Source organism: Macaca nemestrina, chromosome 4, assembly GCF_043159975.1.
Source record: "Macaca nemestrina isolate mMacNem1 chromosome 4, mMacNem.hap1, whole genome shotgun sequence".
In the NCBI taxonomy this organism is placed as follows: domain Eukaryota; kingdom Metazoa; phylum Chordata; class Mammalia; order Primates; family Cercopithecidae; genus Macaca; species Macaca nemestrina.
The window spans coordinates 78,716,631-78,733,208 of record NC_092128.1 but is presented as its reverse complement, the minus strand read 5'-3'; the positions used below and the strand labels follow the sequence as shown (position 1 = coordinate 78,733,208).

The 16,578-nt window shown below is 41.2% G+C and overlaps 2 protein-coding genes across 23 annotated transcripts in view; one reads left to right on the top strand and one right to left on the bottom strand.

The window, feature by feature from the left end:
- Positions 1-4,812: 4,812 nt before the first annotated feature.
- LOC139362807 (actin nucleation-promoting factor WASL-like) lies at positions 4,813-6,470 on the bottom strand. Of its 6 annotated transcripts, none has more exons than XR_011622181.1 (4): positions 6,218-6,470; positions 5,464-5,998; positions 5,043-5,289; positions 4,813-4,937 (listed from the first exon to the last, which is right to left on the bottom strand). XR_011622181.1 is itself a non-coding variant. In XM_071094884.1 (3 exons), the coding sequence occupies exons 2-3, from the start codon at positions 5,955-5,957 to the stop codon at positions 5,271-5,273; spliced, it is 513 nt and encodes a 170-aa protein (XP_070950985.1). In that variant the 5' UTR covers positions 5,958-5,998; positions 6,218-6,470; the 3' UTR covers positions 5,042-5,270. The 6 variants fall into 6 exon arrangements, 1 of the variants encoding a protein (XP_070950985.1); XR_011622183.1 differs by having other exon boundaries at positions 5,450-5,998; positions 6,218-6,455; XR_011622185.1 differs by having other exon boundaries at positions 5,780-5,998; positions 6,218-6,446.
- LOC105475578 (islet cell autoantigen 1) overlaps positions 5,288-16,578 on the top strand; it is a 157,168-nt gene continuing 145,877 nt past the window's right edge. For 9 of the 17 annotated variants that reach the window (XR_011622180.1, XM_011730961.3, XM_011730957.3 and 6 more), the window contains exon 1: positions 5,288-5,429. The gene's annotated coding sequence lies outside the window, so the exon portion shown is untranslated. Of the gene's footprint in view, positions 5,430-5,645; positions 5,870-16,578 lie in introns of those variants that run through there. The other 8 variants (XM_024790897.2, XM_011730958.3, XM_011730962.3 and 5 more) reach the window with 4 other exon arrangements.

Sequence of the window (16,578 nt, the reverse complement as noted above, 5' to 3'; positions counted from 1 at the left end):
AAGAGAAAGTGGGGCATTCTGCCTCACTTGCTCATGTTGGCTGAGATCTGAGATCATAAGGAACATTTAGAACATCAAAAATATGTATCAACAGTCTAATAAAATAGACCAGATCATATGTAAGTGAGAAGTTTGTATTTGTATGTCCATATATAATTTATATAAATACATATACATGCAAGAGAGAGATTATTGAATTCAGTCTACATGATAATGTCAAATCAGAGATGGCCTATGGATTAAGTTCCACTTGAAACAAATAAATATATATTCCTATGTATTAGGAATATGACACTGTTTCAGTCACATGAGATGAAATACATTGCTAATTTAATTCATTTTAGATTACCTCAGAGGGAGAAGAGAGAAAGTAACTTGGCACACACTAAGGAGCCTTGGGAAGTATTCAGCTAAAAGGATCCCCTAAGACATAAGACCATTAAATAGCTCCTGAAAAACTTATTTCCTATATGAATATTCCTATAATTTGCTCATTCAAAATAACTGGCATTAATTTGAAAATATCTCTGAAGTGAGTATTCTTTTTTAAGAATTAAATAGAAGTTTGGGGCTTTAGTGTCATAATTCTTATTTTGCTTTGTTTTTGGGGGTTTTTACTGCAAGTGCAGAATTGGGGCAGGTAGAGTGGGAAGCTGGTTTTGTTTTACCTTCAATGGTATCCTCCATTAATATTAATTTTTCAGGACAAAGTATCACTTTACCTCCTTGTTATTATTAAGTTCAATTCCATAAAATTCACTATTATCTGTGTTTGTGCTTATCCAAAAGGATTGTTTTGGCAGGTAGTCTGCTTCTTCCTGCATTTAAACAGAGATAGCTAAGAAGACTGAGATGCTATAAGACTAGAGCACACTTGCAAAATATTTGTGCGGCAGGAACTTTCCTTTATATTATCATGAGGTATCCAGTGGATGGACCTGAAATATTTCTCTTTCATTAACAGATTTTTCTGTCCTGTTTCCTCATATTTAGCTTTTTAGTGCCAGTAGAATTTGAATAGTATCCAGAAATCTGAAAATAAGTCACATATTTGGGGGTTTGTTGTATGGTTCTTACCCTGTAACTATTCATGGGGAAGACACAGGATTTACTGTGTACATGTGTGCACACATGTGTGTGTACGTGCCAATAAAACTATAAACACCTTTTTTTTAACTTTTTAAATAGCTTTACCGAGACATAATTCACATGCCACTAATTCACAATGAATCGTAAATTGCACATCTCAATGGTTTTTAGCATATTGCAGATATTGTAAACATCACCAGTCAACCAATTGTAAAACATTTTCAACACATGAAAAAGAAACTCCTAATCCTACTACTTTGGGAGGCCAAAGTAAGTGGATCACTTGAGGTCAGGGGTTCAAGACCAGCCTGGCCAACATGGTAAAGCCCTGTCTCTACTAAAAACACAAAAATTAGCTGGGCACGGTGGCACACACCTGTAGTCCCAGCTACTCAGGAGGATGAGGCAGGAGAATCCCTTGAACCCAGGAGATGGGGGCTGCAGTGAGCTGAGATTGTGCCACTGCACTCCAGTCTATGCAACAGAGTGCGACTCTGTCTCAAAAAAAAAAAAAAAAAAAAAAAAAAAAAAAACCAAAAAAACACCAAAAACCAACCAAACAAAAAATACCAAAATTAGCTTGGCATGGTGGTGCATGCCTATAATCCCAGCTACTCAGGAGGCTGAGACGGGAGAATCACTTGAACCTGGGAGGTGAAGGTTGCAGTGAGCCAAGATTGTGCCACTGCACTCCAGTCTATGCAACAGAGTGCGACTCTGTCTCAAAAAAAAAAAAAAAAAAAAAAACCAAAAAAACACCAAAAACCAACCAAACAAAAAATACCAAAATTAGCTTGGCATGGTGGTGCATGCCTATAATCCCAGCTACTCAGGAGGCTGAGGCGGAAGAATCACTTGAACCTGGGAGGTGAAGGTTGCAGTGAGCCAAGATTGTGCCACTGCACTCCACGCTGCAGGACACAGCAAGACTGTCTTTAAAAAAAAAGAAAAAAGAAAAAAAGAAAAAGAAACTCTGTACTCTTTAGATCTCACTCCCTATCCACCCATACTCTCTCCAGCCCTAAATGATCACTAATGTATTTTCTGCCTCTACAGATTTCTCTATTCTGGACTTTCGTATGAATGGAATAATATATTTGTGACTGGCTTCTTTCACTCAGTATAATGTTTCAAGTTTTGTCTAAGTTGTAGCATATATGAGTACTTCATTCCTTTACATGGCTGAATATTCCATTACGTGAATATACTACATTTTGTTTATTCATTTGTCTACAGCAGGACAGTTAGTTTTGACCTTTTGACTATTTTGAATAATGCTGCCATAGACATTTGTGTACTGTAGACATAGGTTTTTATTTCTCTTGGATATAGACCTAGGAGTGGAATTGTTGGGTCATATGGTAGCTCTATGTTTAACCGTTTAAGGAACTTTCAGACTGTTTTCCAAAGTGGTTGCACCATTTTACATTCCCACCAGCAGTTTCCACCACCAATTTACATCCTCGCCTGGGTTTATCTTTGGACAATATTGCTTTGCCTAGGATGGCAGAATAGAATGACAGAAGGTCAACAGCCCAGTGACACAGTGGAAATCATACCAGCCCTAGACTGCCTACCTTCCAATTTAAGTGAGAAAACAACCCCTATTTCATTTAATCCACTGCTATTCCAAGTCTCTGATAGTAGCTTAACACAAATCCAACTCTTGTGGTACCATTAGCATACTTGAATCCAGGAAGCTCTTGAAAAAATTTGAATTGAATATATAAAGATTTTTTTCATAGAAAATTTTGTCATCCTGTTGTACACTGGAAAATGCACCTTATTTCTCTCCTAATTTCTGATCCCATCATTCAATAGCCATTCTCCTTAGAAATTGTTCTGGGTTCTCACTAGCACCTCACTGGTGTTCTGCGAGATGGAAACAACAACTGATTATTCAGAAACAAATGCAAGTGCTATTGATGGAGTCATGGTTTTTTTTTTGTTTGTTTGTTTGTTTTTGAGACGGAGTCTTGTTCTGTTGCCCAGGCTGGACTGCAGTGGCCGGATCTCAGCTCACTGCAAGCTCCGCCTCCCGGGTTTACGCCATTCTCCTGCCTCAGCCTCCCGAGCAGCTGGGACTACAGGCGCCCGCCAGCTCGCCCGGCTAGATTTTTGTATTTTTTAGTAGAGACGGGGTTTCACCGTGTTAGCCAGGATGGTCTCGATCTCCTGACCTCGTGATCCGCCCGTCTCGGCCTCCCAAAGTGCTGGGATTACAGGCTTGAGCCACCGCGCCCGGCCCGATGGAGTCATGTTTTTAATGGGAAGGAAAAGCTCTCATTGTGGTGATGGAGAATGAGCAGGAGTTGTCTATTATCTCCTTTCTCAACTATTATCCTAAGTGTTAGGACAATAATTAGAATGATGAAGAGTCATTTAAGATTTTCTCCTAAACTTTCTGGGAGCCCAAAGAATTTCAGTGCCATGTTGACTACATAATGCTTGTATCAGGTATTTGTTCTCTTTTAGACATTGCTTTTGAAGCCATTTTTAGCCTCTGTAACAGGTTAGACTCACAGTCACAGTTTTCACCTTGGAATTCAGAAAGGGTAAAAGAAAACTGTAATTAGTTGCAGCTCAGCTGTCCCTGTTTTTCCCCCTCATGCTTTTGTTCCAATCATCTGCATTTTGAGGGGATACTTTGAACACACACATAACCTCCCATTCTACTGGCTGTTTTGTAACAGATATAAATATTTGCCCCAAAGCCAGCCTTTGACCAATGGGGCTTCTGATTAAGTTTTAATATAACTGGTAAATCACTACTGGTAGAAAGGAGAACATTACAGAGTCAGGAAAATGCTTCAGTTAACTGATGATATGCTCAGTCAACATTTATTGAGCACCTCTGACGTTCATTACGGCACTTCATTCTGTTAAAGAATAATAATCTCTTTATCCTTTTAACTCCTGATAATAGATTTTTACACATAAATTTACAGTTCTTGGAATCAATGTATCCTAAAATATCTTAACAATCTTTCTTTCGTAAGGAAGCCTTTCTCATTTTAAAGGTTTTGGGTTTTTTTCTTCTTCTTACATATGGCAAAATCATTTGGCTTGTGTTGTTAACAGGTTAGTTTGAATGTTTCTTGTAAGAGCCAAATGTATATAAACAATGCTTTTCTCTCTGAAAATTTCTCCTGAATCTCAGCTTTTCAACAATTTACTATTTTGTAAACCATATTCATGATTTGTTTACTCATACACACTTATTAAGGAGCTGTTTACTCAGCTCCAAAATTTGTGTTAGACTAGGACAGGCTCAAATCTATGACACACAGAATCCCCAAAGAATAACTTTAAAGGTTATGTAAATTTCTGGAGCTATGCTATCTTATTATCTTTCTATTAAAATGTCAACATCTTCTATACTTTTTCTCCATCCATCCTGGCAAGACACCAAGCTATCTTGAGATTAAACTAAGTCTCCTAGTTCAGATTCAAATCCCTGCTCAATAATCTCTTTATGGCACTCTGGGCAGTGTCTTCATTTGTGAAATCGGGATAATGATTTTATCTACAGTATTGGGTTGCTGTAAGGATTAAATGTAAAGCATACAGCATGTGCCGGACATATAGCTAGCACTCCATCCATGTTAGCGCAGGATTTCAGATTTGTCTGCATCATTACTCAATAACTATCATTCGGCCCTTTTAAGTTGTTTCAGCGACGACTGAATGAACTTATTTATAAATACACAACATAACCAGGGATGAAGTCATAGTACATTGAGGTTTCATTTCCACATAGATAACATTAGGAAGCGGCTACGCCAACACTTTTTCTTCCTGTGATCTGTACACTGCAGGGTCTCTAGAAAAAATGGTTTGGTTCTTTCCTGGTGACAAAGGATAAGAGAAGATGAAACTGCTATAAATGGCAACAACTTAGAAATAAAAGATACAGAAATATATGGGCATGAAAAATATATAACTATACATACACAGCTGTTTTTAAAACATGGCCTTTATTCTTGAAGCTCAAACTTGATTTTCAGGTACAGCAGGCCTCTGTAACTTTTCTTGGCATTGAAGTCATGAAGTCTCCCGTCCTCTAAAGCTACAGAAATTTAACCTGGAAGCAAGCAACAGGCACTACGCACGGCACGGAGGGAACCCTGGGGTGTACGCTGTGGCTCCCACCTGTCCGCCAGGTCATTGTGACGCAAACGCTATGGCCACGTGGAACACCTGCCGGAGAGCAGGGGCGGGGTCACTCTGGGCGGCGGATCCGAGCGGGGGATACCCCAGGAGATGGGGGTCGAGGAGAGACCCCGGGGAGTAGAGAGAGAGAGACTCACTCCCCGAGTCCCCGACCCGCCCCAGGCAAGGTGAGGTCAACGCCACTCACCTCCCCCTGGTTACCCTGGGAGGGGTCGCCCCGGCCGGCGTCTGCGGGAGGGGAGAAGCGGGGAAGGGAGGCAGTGGGGACGCCCAGGCAGCGGTAGGTATCCGGGCGGCAAGGGCGCCCGCACCCCCCCGGCCGCTGCGCTGCGCTGCGGCGCGCACGGGCTCCGCCGACTGCTATTCCGGCTGGTGGCGGCCGCCGCAGGAAGGGCCGGTTCCTGCGCTCCCCCGCCCCTTTCCCTCGCCTTCGGCTGACGCTGACGTCGGATGAGTGATCCGCAGGGACGCTCCGACCGCGGCCGGGAGGCTCCTGGGGGCCGGGGCTCCGAGGTACCTGCCCTCCGGGGTCGGGGCGGGGGCGCGCCGGGCGGGCTGCAGGAGGCAGCAGGAGACGCCCGGCAGCCGGGACGGTCGGGGACGCCTGGTAGGAGCTGCCTTCTCTGCCCTCCGCGGGCGGCGCGTGATAGGCGGGTCGCCTCCTCGGGTCCCGGATCCCGGTGCGGGAACCGCATCAGCCCCTTCCTCTCCCCTCCTCCCTCCGGCCTGGGAAGGTCTGGAGGATGCGCGCGCCATGAGAGCGTGCGTCAGCCCCGGGGGAGCGGGAGGGAAGCATTCCGCGCTCCGGCCCCAGCGCTGGGAGCACAGGCACCCACGCCAGCCCACCCCACCCACCCACCCCGCGCCTCGCCTTCCCGGCGGCTCCGGCCCCAGGACCCCGAGCTCCCTGGTGGGCAGGGACTTGCGTCCAGGGTTGACTTGTTGACAAGTTCACCTGCTGCGGCGCCTGGTGTGTGCTTTTTTTCTTTCCTCCGTGGCCCGTTTTTTGGCAGGGGCGGCAGAGAGCATATGGGTACCTCTTTATAACCACTAGTGCCAGGAGGCCTGAGCTTGGTCCCTCGGGGGCGAGGTGCTCAGCAGTCTCGAACTAGACGGGGCGAGAGCCCTTAAGCAACCCCGGTTCCAGCAAACCCTGGCGCGCCCGTTTCCTTTGGGTGCAGCTGACTCCGCCTTTCCTGCTCCGGGGCTATTGCAGCTCCTGCTTCCTCTAGAACCGAACATATCCTGTTGTTATGTCTGCCTTTCCCCCAAAGCGGCTCTCCATGAACCTTTCCCACTGTCTTTTTACTTGTAGTGCCCCCAAAGCACCTGAGCTTCTCTCTGGGGTCTTAAAAGTATCGCGCCCTTATGCTGGCGAAGGGCATTAACTGCCTGGTTGGGGAGAGTTAGTTTGGAAAGAATCGCGTTCTCTTCTCTTAGATGGCTTTAAAAAATTAGCACAAGAAAGGGTTTTGTTCGTGAATCTTAGTGAGATCTGGTAACTGTATAAAAATTATCAAGGCCTGGAAAATATGTCACCAACTTGCTTGGGAGTGATACTGATTGTAGGAAGAAAGGCACATAAGACATTCATTGGCCATTAAGGTCCTATGAAATATGACTCATCGCAAACATGTTTTTGTCCATACATTTCAGTGAAGTCTCTTCAGAAAATCTCACATTGGTTTCTGTGACCCTTTGGTTTGAATCTGAGATCTGAACTGTTTTGGGGTTAGGGAGTGAAATAAATGCTTAGTCTGAAATCTAGGCTCCCGATGCAATTTCATACCCGCTATTTAAAACACACACACTCTCTAAAACTGCTGTTAAGTTTTTAAACCAAAGATATCTTTTTAGATTTCAGTCTTTATTTTTGAAACACGCTTTGTAGAGAATACCATAGGGACAAAATCAATTTATAATCCTTAATAGCTCAAATATCACTCTTTGGTTTTATACTAATACTGTACATACATCTTAATTGCAAGAGATGTTGCTTTCTAATTGTTTCTGTTTGTATTACAAAGGGAAGTAATTGTACTGTTTATAAAGATGAACCTTTAGAAAACGTAATAGTTAAGCTACAGAGGGCTATTTGTGGAGAGACCTGATGTTAAAAAAAACCTCAACCCTGTGTCCTCCACCAGTGGATCATTGCATGCTGAAGACACTGGGTGGTAATTGCCTGGATGGTTTATTTTGTAACTATTTTCCCCCATTTAGAACACCTAGGTAACTATCTGACCGCTTTCTCTATGCATCTTTACCGCAGTGTGTATCTCCACATCAACCTCACGAAAAGTATAGAAAATTTTGTTACTCAGAGCCTTCAAAATAACTACATTTTCAAGGCATTTGACCAAATAGTACATTTTTTTTCAGATGCAAGCAGCATTAGCGGTATGGAGGTCTGGCAACTATGCCATAACATAGAAGGATAAACCTGTGTTTGGTATGAACTTCTTAGATTACGGAAACCTCATACAAGAGAGTGAGGAAGTTGACAGACCACAAGGGTCAGGAGGAATTTTTCCTCTTAGTTGGTTGAGCCTCAGGGTAGGTGGCCGTGTTTCTAATCAGCACGCTGGTCACTAGTGTCCTTTTTTTCCATCTGCATTATCAGATTTATGGGAACCATTAATAAGGATGCTATCTGCATGTTTTTGTCCGTGAGGCAACATGGATCACTAACGAACCTTATCTCCCAACCCCACCACCATTCACAATCTGCCTCAGCAGAGCCTTAAACGCAAAAAACTTTCCCCCTGCTTTTTTCTTGATTCCCAAGCTGATGCATTTCATATCACAATCATATCTAGCACTCTGAGGGAGTTCAGAGGACACATGGGCTTTGGATCCTGATGGAGCAAGATCAGAATCCCTGCGGTAACACCTAACTAGCTGTGTGACCTTGACCAAGTTACTTAAGTCACCATTTCCTTATCTACAGAACAGGAATATCCACCTTTTTAGGGGCAGGGTGGAGATTAGAGATAATGTATATAACATGCTTTGCACACTTTTAAATAAGACTCACTCAGTAGTAATAAATTATTCTTTCACATGCTAAACGTATGCTATCCCTATCTAAAAAGAATGGTGCTGCTTTACTTGTGATAGGAAGTATATTTCAATTTGGCTTTGAGTAGTTCAAGTAATTTTATACGAATACTAAGACCCTGGGCTTTATGGAAAACACTCTCTGAAGTTGGGGGGTGCAATCAGAAACAAAGCAAATCTAATTTGTCCCAGTGGGGATAGATCTTCCAAGCCCCTGCCACTCAAACGTGGTCCATGGACCCGTAGCGTGTGGCCTCCCCTGGGAGCTTATTAGAAATGCAAAATTTTAGCCTGCCTGCTACTCTCTTCCAGACCCACTGAATTCAAATCTGCATTTTAACAAGATCCCCATGTGTATGTTAACATTTGAGAAGCACTGCTGTAACCTGTTATTTCTCAAACTTTAGTGTCCCAGAGAATCATTTGGGGGCTTGTTGTCATAAATGTGGATTCCCAGTCAAGCTTCCCTCATCTGCTGTTAAACAACATCTCCGGTAGCTCTGATCCCTAGGGTCTCCCACTGCTGTGAAACTGTCCAGCACACTGCTCTAAAATGAGCCTCTGTCCTCTTCCTTCACAAAGCACTTTGGCAACTATGATCTCATATGATATTCAACCCCCTTTTAGGTACATAGATATAATAATCTCCATCTGTCTGATAAGGACTGCAGGCATGATTTGCCATGGATAGATGCATATGGTAGAACTGCCTTGGAGCCTCTCAAAATCCTAGCTGACCACACTTTTACTATTCTAGGAATTTACTATTTAGTGTTCTAGCATCAAATTAACATAGTTTTTGTTTTTTGGCCTGTAAGTAATTTTCACAAATAACTAATGAATCTCTCCAGGACAGGGAAGACTCCATGTGATAGGGCATTTTATACCTGTTTTTATAACAAAGCCTGCCTACTATGTGACTGTAGGCCAGTTACTTAAGATAACTTCTTCATGAAATGAATATAAATCATAATGTCAACTTGGCAGTATTGTGAGGATACTCAGTGATATGAGTGAAGCATACACCCCAGTGTCTGAGAAGTGGCAGTTCCTCAATTAGTGGTAACTACTTGTTCAGTGTAAACCTAGTGAGCTACAATGAGTTCATGAAAAGGTGGGGAAATGATAGCCTGCATCACTCATGATGGGAATCATCTGTCTGTCTTGCTAAGTCAGATGACATCATTCATCAGGGCTTTAACCAAATCAGAGAAGTGGGATGACTTAGTATTGAACAAGCATTGGTTGTATATGTACCATGAGCTACGCACTGTGCTAAATGCTCAGAATCCCAAGACTCAGACCCAATCATGCTGTGGAGGAGCCTACAGCTCTGTAAAAGAGAGGGAGAGAGAGGAGGCAACTAACCAGTTGTCTTTCAGGGAAAGCAGGGAGGAGATAGAGGCACAGTTGGTAATGCAGCCCAGGGCAAGGGCATCCCACCCAAACAGGAGAGAGAGCAGAGAAAACCTGAGATGCTTCATGGAGGAGATTGCCCTTAAGTTGAGCCTTAAACAACTAGTAGGAATTCGGCAGGTAAATAAGGGTTGCGAGTGGGGAGAAAGAGCGTTCCGCACTCCCATCCATGTGTACGTGTGTACAAAAGTCAACAAGCAAGGGAGAGAATACTAATACAAATAGTCGTCATGTTTGAAGCCTGGTGTCTGTGTATATCCCTTACTAGCTGAGTGGCCATGGACAGGTTTGATCATCTGTGATTCTGGAGGATTAGATGCACTAATCAGTGTAAGCACAGGACTGATTCCAATTATTTGTTGCATGGTTGTGGAGGTGGTGGAAGTATTAGTAGAAAATAGGGAACTAATATTAAAAAGTCATTAGAATTAGAGAACATTGCAGGGTTCAATTTTAGAATACATTTAGCAGAAAATACGTGAATTAAGAGAGGTTGACTGAATGCAATATAGTTCAGTGGAGTGGAAAATATGAGGTATATGTGTTTGGTGATGGACCACTGAATATATAGATAGTAGTCAATGTTAATTTTAAGAGTCTAGATTGGAAACTAGAAAGGTCCTCTGGTTCTAGGTAGTGAAAGAATTTGTATGAGAAGTAACTCTTAAGTATTGCAACAATGTTCCAAGAGTATACATATTGAAATCCATCTCTTACCATCATCATGATCAAACTCACTCCCACATCTCTATTCCCACAACAGGGCATAGACATCAATGTCTGAAACCTAATAGTACCTAGGGGAAAATCCAGCCTTCTCTGTGATGTTTCCAGGGTAGAGCATTCTAAGCCAGAGACCAAGAAACTGATTTTTATAAATAGTGCCCCTCTCCTTAGTCGTAGGAACCCTGACAACCATCAAGGAAAAAGTCAATCAGTAATTGCAGGTTTTGTTGTGCACAGTAGCACCATATTGGCAACGGATTTGGGACTAACCCAGCACCTAAGCCTGTGATTGGGGGAGATTGTTTTTATTGAAATATAGCCCCATTAATCAACCTCCTTTCATCCAAGAGTAGAGCAGAGTTAGTTAAAAAAAAAAAAAGAGCTCAGAAATCAAAAGTAAACTTGTGTTTACCAGTTGCTGACTTTGGGTAAATTACTTCATCCTTCTAAACTTTGTTTCTCACTTGCAAAATGGGTTGATATCCCCTTCATAATGTGTGGCGATGACATAATGATGTTAAGTACTTCACACATGTAAAGTGCTTGGTAAGTGATGGCACATAATTATTGCCCCTTGCCCAGCACGTATTTACTGAATGACTACTGTGCTCCAGGGGCCATGCTTTGGTGCTCCAGGCAAAGATGAACTTGAGGGTCCCTATACTCATGGGACCTACAGTCTGGTGCAGGAGATACAGATGTAATTAGCTCCTTGAAGGAGAGTACAGGAGTGCAATGGCACCACCAGTATGGAGCAGTTAATTCTTCAATGGGGAGGGCTGGAGTTCCAGATCCCTGGGGAGAGGGATAAAGAAGAGATGTTGAGTTGGTAAGACTTCACTGAAGAGGCAACATTTGCGAAGGGTCTTGATGTAAGTTCTAAGTTAGTCAATCACACAAAGGAGGGGAGGGCATTCCAAGTGGAAAGAATCATCTCAAGGCCTTGAAGTGCATAGTGTATTCAGGAAAGCACAAGTGTTCTGACATGCGCAGAGGGAATAGTTCTGTTGGAGGGTGGGGAGGGGAGCCAGGATGTGAAGGGGCCTGTGTTTTTTCCAAAAATGTTTGGAATTTCTATAGTGGCAAGAGAAAGCAGTTAAAACATTTTAAGTGGGAGAGTGGAATAATTAGATTTGTATCATATAGTGATAGGTCGGGCAGTGTTGTAAAGATTGGAATGGACAAGCACATGGATAGTGTTGCCTCTTAAGGCCTAGGTTGTCGTAGCTATGAAGATAGAAAAGATAACGATGCATTTAATCGCTTTTTAAGAGGTAGAATGGAGAGAACCTGGAGTCTGGCTACAAAAGATGAAAGAGGCTGGGTGTGGTGGCTTATGTCTGTAATCCTAACACTTTGGGAGGCCAAGGCAAGAGGATCGCTTGAACTCAAGTGTTTGAGACCAGCCTGGGCAACATAGTGAGACCTCATCTCTACCAAAAATTTAAAAAATTAGTTGGGTGTGGTGGTATGTGCCTGTAGTCCCAGTTACTTGGTAGGCTAAGTAAGAGGATCGCTTGAGCTCAGCAGGTCAAGGCTGCAGTGAGCCATGATTGTGCCACTGCACTCCGGCCTGGGCAACAGAGCAAGACCCTGCCAAAAAAAAAAGAAAAAAAGAAGTGAGGTTTTCAACTTAGGCCATTCAGTAGATTTAGTGCTGGTAATTAACATAGGGACTACAGAAAGAAGAAGAATTTGGGAGTACAGATGGAAAGTGAGGAGTTTAGTTTTAGATTTGCTGAATTTGAAGTGCCTATGGAGCAATCCAGGTAAAGATGACCATCTGGAGGTGGAAATGTGGATCTGGTGCCCTGGAGAGGTGTGTGATTTTGGAAGTTGTTGGCATACAGCTGGCAGTTGAAGCCATGGAAGTGGCCTCACCTAATGAGAGCAAATAAAGTTCCAAGCTTGGAACCTTACAGATACTGATATTTGAGATGCAGGCACAGAGGAAAAGCAGCCAGCAAAGAAAATTGAAAATGTAGAAAATTATGGAGAATATTTCATGAAAAGTAGAGAAAGAGGAGCATTTCAAGAAAGGAAGAGAACATGGTCAAAGGTCACGAGAAATGAGGACTTGAGTGGGGCCCATAGTGAAAGATGTTCTCTGGGCTGGTGGAGAAAGGAACCAGACAGCATGGGCTTAGAACTCTTGACTGTGAAGAGAAGGAAGAAGATGGGAACTGAGAAAGAGGTTGAAGAATGAGGCCTGAGGGTAGAAATCAAGGGAGGGTGATTAACTTGAAAGAGAAGAGACAATAGATGGACTAAGGTGGGCAGGGGCAAGGGTGTAGGAGCTGTCCTTCCTAGGGAGAAGGAAGTGAACAGCAGGTTATGGTCATGGTTCTGGATAGCTCCAAAGAAGTAAGGAGGGGTACACTGAGAGTGGAAACTGTGACAGAAGGTGCCCAGCGCGATGCCAAGGCCATGGTTCCCCAGAGTGCATGAAGAGGGAGACTGCCTATCACCACCCTGCAGGGTTTTCTTCCACCCACTGCTCCCTGAAGGCCAAGAACTAAGTGTCCTTGTGCCTAATGCTGTTGACTCAGTGTTGCCATATGCAGTATTGGCATCATTGTGAAGTATGTAAACATTGTATTGCGTTTGTACTAAGCCACTCCCCACTTTCTGCTTTCTGTTTCTCTCTTCTCCTAACCTGGAGCTCAGTGCCTTCATGCAACTTTCTGGGTTTTCTACCTGGGCCTGCCCTAGAGGGTACATGTCCAATATCGCTGTCTTTCCTGACCCCCATCAAAATAATCAGTCTTGCGCTTTGTAAGCTCTGGGCTTTGCTGCTGTTTATTTCCTGAGAAAGTAGAGAGAACCTGAAAAAGGGATCTTTATTAGTTCGCAAATAACACCAACTAGACGACCCAGTAGAGGCAAGCGTGGTACTGTAAGTTGGGCGTACATGAACATATAGTCCTTTCTTCTGCTGCCTGGTTCCCTTTGCTGTTGACCTCTGAGATCCTTTTTTTGCTCCTCCCTTCCCCTGCCTGGACTGCCTGCATTCCCTGCTCCTAAGCCAGCCCAAACTTCAAACATGATTTACCTGCCACAGCTTAACCAAGGAAAGTTCTGGAATATGTGCCATTTCCAGAGAAAGGAGCTGTGGTGGTTTGTTTACAGGACCTGTGCACAGCATACACATTTTATAAACCACATGTTGGTGTCTGCATATTTCAGTCATTTAAGTCTAATGAGACAAGCTTTACTCTGTGACTTGGGAAATTTCCCCAAATTTCCCTCAGTTCCTTCAATGAAAAGAGGAGGTTGGACTAAATGATCTGTAAATTCTTTCCTCACTCTCAGCCAGGAGATTCTGTGGAGTCATAACAAATTGCTTGATCACATCTTTTGGAGGCTTCCAATTATGAATTTAATTTTAAAGGAAGAGAACCTTGTAAACATTAGCATCTCCCTATTTATTCTGATGGCTGACATCATGCTTATGTGCAATTTCATGTAATTATAGTCCCCCATTCATACTCTTGTTCTTCCTTCACACTGGTGTTATTAACCATTCATACCTTTCTGTGTACATATGAATTAAAGTCATCCCTCCATATACTCAGGGGATTGGTTCTAGGACCACCCTCAGCTACCAAAATCCACACATACTCAAGTCCTGCAGAGCCCTGCAGAACCCATGTATGTATATGAAAGGTTGACTCTCCATATACACAGGTTTCTCATGCCAGGTTTCTCTCTTTATATTTAATTACAAGCAAAAATATATATTATTTTATATTTAATATAATATAAAAATATGATTATAAAAAATATAGAAAATATATTTTCTATTTGCCGTTGGTTGAAAAAAGTTGGTATATAGGTGGACCCAAGCAGTCCAAACCCATTTTCTTTAGGGGTCAGCTGTATATATTTCTTATTTATAAATATATGTATACATTTTACATTTGTGGATACATATTGTGTATGTTACATCATATTGTCCTTATAGTTTTACTTCCGATGGTCTTATAGTAGCCCATCCACTTCACTTACTATTCACATGAATCCAATTTGAAAAAAATAGTACGTTGTGCACACAGATTTGGACCTTTTTAAACTTGTAAAAATATGGAGTGCAGTCATTTTTAGGTTATTTCAAAAGAAGATATATATGATTTTATTTTTGTAATGACATCTCTGACAGAATGTCAGAGATTCTGGGCAGAAATAACTGTTTAAGGGTGTTTGTGACTAGTACAGAGTATTGGTGACCTAAGTTATGGAATTAATTTCTAGCTCTTTTCTGATTTGCTTGATGTTTTAGACTGAGGCTCTCCAACAAAAATATAACAGCAACCACATATGTAATTTAAAACATTCTACCAGTAGTAAAATATTTTTAGCTTAAAAACTAAAAAGAAATAAGCTGGGGGCTGTGGTGTGTGCCATGCTTATAATTCCAGCTAGTCAGGAGGCTGAGGTGGAAGGATTGTTTGAGCCTAGGGGTTCAAGACCAGCCTGGGCAACACAGTAAGACCCTGTCTCAAAACAAACAAAAACTAAAAAGAAACAGCTTAAATTAAATTGATAATTTATTTGATCTAACCCAAAATATTCAAAATATTGTTTCAACATAAAATATTAAAAAGTAATATATAAATAAGTGAAAAATATAATTAAATATAAAGCAGAATGTATAATAGACATATAAATATGTAACATATAAATGTAGTTATTTAAAATTTAAATATATATAATATATCAACAAAATAATAATTTATATAACTATAAATATATAGATTTATTAATGAGAGATTTTAATTTTTTGTTACTAAGTCTTCAAAATCCAGTGTGAATTTTACATTTAGAGCACATCTGAATTCATACCAGCCATATCTCAAGTGCTCATATTACATGTGACTAGTGTCTGCTATATTGGACTGCATAGTCTTAGATGATAAAGTTAATTTATCTCAGGGTATTCTTCCATAAAAAGAAAATTTAAGTTGGTGCCATTCTTTAAAGTAAGATTTGTAAGAGCCTTCCAAGTTTTATAATTTGATCCCAATAAAATATAAGGATAACACTTAGACCTATCATTTAATAATGTTCTGTGCTGACATTGAAGGGTGTAGTATTCCTTTATAGAACTTGATCGAGACTTTTACTTGATTAGGGTGCTCCTTCATTCTTCACCTTTTGAAGTTAAGCTTTTAGAGACAATGCCACCATAAATACAGAGTAAAATCTGTATGTGAAATTTGATTTGATATTTGAAAGTTATATAAACCAAACTAAATAAAATCATTTGATTTGATATTTGAAAGTTATATAAACCAAACTAAATAAAATCAAAGGTGAATATAATTTATACTGCGAATTTTTTAAATTACTATTTTTCTTTAGCAGAGGCAACCCATTTGTTCTGTTTCTAGTGCTGTTACATTAAATATTTTTATATTTCTGGATTTCTTTTAGGTTTGTTGTTTGCAAATACCAACCTCTTTGTTATTACTGCCGTGATTTTTGGTGTAGCACAAAATTCACCATTGATCATCCTTTGAAAGGAGGGCTTTAGGCAAAAGAAAGAGGAGCAAGACCTAGACCACACCTTTTATGAGCAGTTTGAGTTTTCTGGTTTGTTTTAGATGGATATAATATTTAAAAATTTTTAAATAACATTAATGCTGAAGATGATGACATTTTAGAAAGTAGCTTGGCAATTTTTTTTTTTTTTTGGTTTCTGTTATATTTGATATTTTCCTTTCAGAAATGTCTCTGAGAATAAATGAAGAGACAGAGGAGAGCACCAAATTGTTAACTGGCTGATTAGTGTTTCATTCTCAGCATTCCTCTATTTGAACTTGACCTTTAACCTGATCTTGGGCAAGTCATCTCTATTTTTAGAACCCCAATTTTTTCATCATTGAAAAGGATGTTGTGTTCGTTATCTCTAAGCTTTATCTTAGATATAGATGTCTCCGAAAATAATTTAAATTAGTTTTATTATTTTTGTGACTTGGGGCATCCTAGATGGATGCTGTTTTACAGATGAGCAAAGTGAAGCCAGATCGCTGAAGTGATGACTAAGTGTGTGATATGGTCATGGATTTACCAGCTTTTATTTATATCAAGAAGCATATTGGGAAACCTTCAAAA